Source organism: Seriola lalandi, unplaced genomic scaffold (assembly GCF_002814215.2).
Source record: "Seriola lalandi dorsalis isolate HSWRI2012SDOR001 ecotype SW California unplaced genomic scaffold, Sedor1 jcf7180002052709, whole genome shotgun sequence".
In the NCBI taxonomy this organism is placed as follows: Eukaryota; Metazoa; Chordata; class Actinopteri; order Carangiformes; family Carangidae; genus Seriola; species Seriola lalandi.
In genome coordinates, this window is record NW_019523262.1 from 1 (window position 1) to 1,613 (window position 1,613).

Sequence of the window (1,613 nt, forward strand, 5' to 3'; positions counted from 1 at the left end):
AAAAAAGAAAGAAAAGAAGTAATATATTGAAATACTGTACTTCTCTGCCTTTTTACAGATAAATACGTTAAATACATTCTACTGAAGTATTTTCAAAGGACAGCATTAACAGTCACAAAGCGGATTTAAAAGAGACAAATTCTGGCCAGTATTGCACACCAGTTTTCAGCCGCCAAAACTCTGCCAACACCATAGCAGGAATATTAGAACATCCACTTGTCAGAGGACCAGTTCCAAGGACGCCGCGCCTCAGTAGAAAGCGGGGTTCGTATGCTCGATGACACAGCGCCGGCAGTGGCGTCTGACAAACCGCAGAGCCTCTGGCGACACCTCGCAGTCCTGCACGTTGAGAAGCTGCAGCTCGCAGCAGTTGGCCGCCAGAGCTTTGAGTCCTCTGCCCGTTACGCTCTCGCAGGCTCTGAGACTCACTCGCCTCAGGCCTTGGCAGTACATAGCCAGCTGCTCCAGCCCGCTGTCGGACACCAGCGGGCATTTACCCACATCCAGAGACTTGAGTTTGGGGCAGCTCCTGGCCAAGTGGCTCAGGCCGTGGTCTGTCAGCCCCTCACAGCCCCTCGCGTTCAAGTAGCGCAGTCTCGGGCAGTAGCGAGCCACGTAGCGCATGCCCACGTCTGTGATGCGGGTGCAGTGGGCTACGCTCAGGTAGCGCAGGCAGCCCTCCAGTCGGGCGACTTCCCGCAGGCCGAAGTCGCCTACCAAGCGGCAGTCACTGAGACTAAGCTCCCTTATTGAGGGGCAGTGGAGAGCCAGGTGGCGCAAGGCTTCGTCTGTCAGTCTGGTGCAGCGGCGCAAATACAGATGCGTCAGGCGGGGGCAGTGGGAGGCGATAGTTCGCAAGCCCTCGTCCTCGAGGGAAAAGCAGTCGGTCATGTCTAGGTAGTGAATGGAAATCTGCTGGCCGTGCAGAGTGGACAGCTGGAGTGAGGCCTCCTGGGTAAGGCTGATACAGGTCACCTTGGAGCAGCCTGGAGGAGGAGGAAGGAAAGGTCGTCAGCTCAAGATGATTTAGAAACGAAAGGATAAGTTTACAAATGTTCAAGTCTGTCTTTAAACAGCAAACCAGGTGTCCATACGAACACTGGCCTTATGTGTGCCTCTAATGTCCGCACTCCTTGCTCTCCAGATGTTTAGCTGAAGCTAAGTTGAGGCTTTAGCACTGTTTGCCAAAGTTACAGCCTTTTTCAGTATCTGTCCAACTCAGGAAGGAAACACTGGTTGTGTTAATTTCTTACTAAAAAAGACTGTAAACCACTCGATTTAGAGATAGATTAGATAGATACATAGATAAAAGCCTGATATTAGCTTCAGATAAACTTTAGAAAAGCTAAACTGTGGATTTTGTCCCCTGATACTTTCAACAGAAGGATGTTGAGGAGGCTGATTTAAGTCGCCATCGGCCACTAGAGGGCGCCAGAGTAAAACCTGCTGTGTCTGGCTACGTGCTTGAAGCATGAAAACATTTTGAGAGCAAGCAACTCCAAGAAAACCAAAACCTGTGGTCGTTCATCAGGATAAAAATCAAAGGCTGATGTCCTTCTTAGTTACAAAACAGATTTGATTTCATTATTTTTGGCCTCTCAAATAAAAACCGC

General features: G+C 50.0%; 1 protein-coding gene across 1 annotated transcript; it reads right to left on the reverse strand.

The window, feature by feature from the left end:
• Window positions 1–6: 6 nt before the first annotated feature.
• Window positions 7–1,105, reverse strand: LOC111650704 (uncharacterized). The gene has a single exon (XM_023400626.2). It carries the CDS (start codon window positions 889–891, stop codon window positions 250–252), a length of 642 nt encoding a protein of 213 aa, XP_023256394.2. The 5' UTR covers window positions 892–1,105; the 3' UTR covers window positions 7–249.
• Window positions 1,106–1,613: the final 508 nt, after the last annotated feature.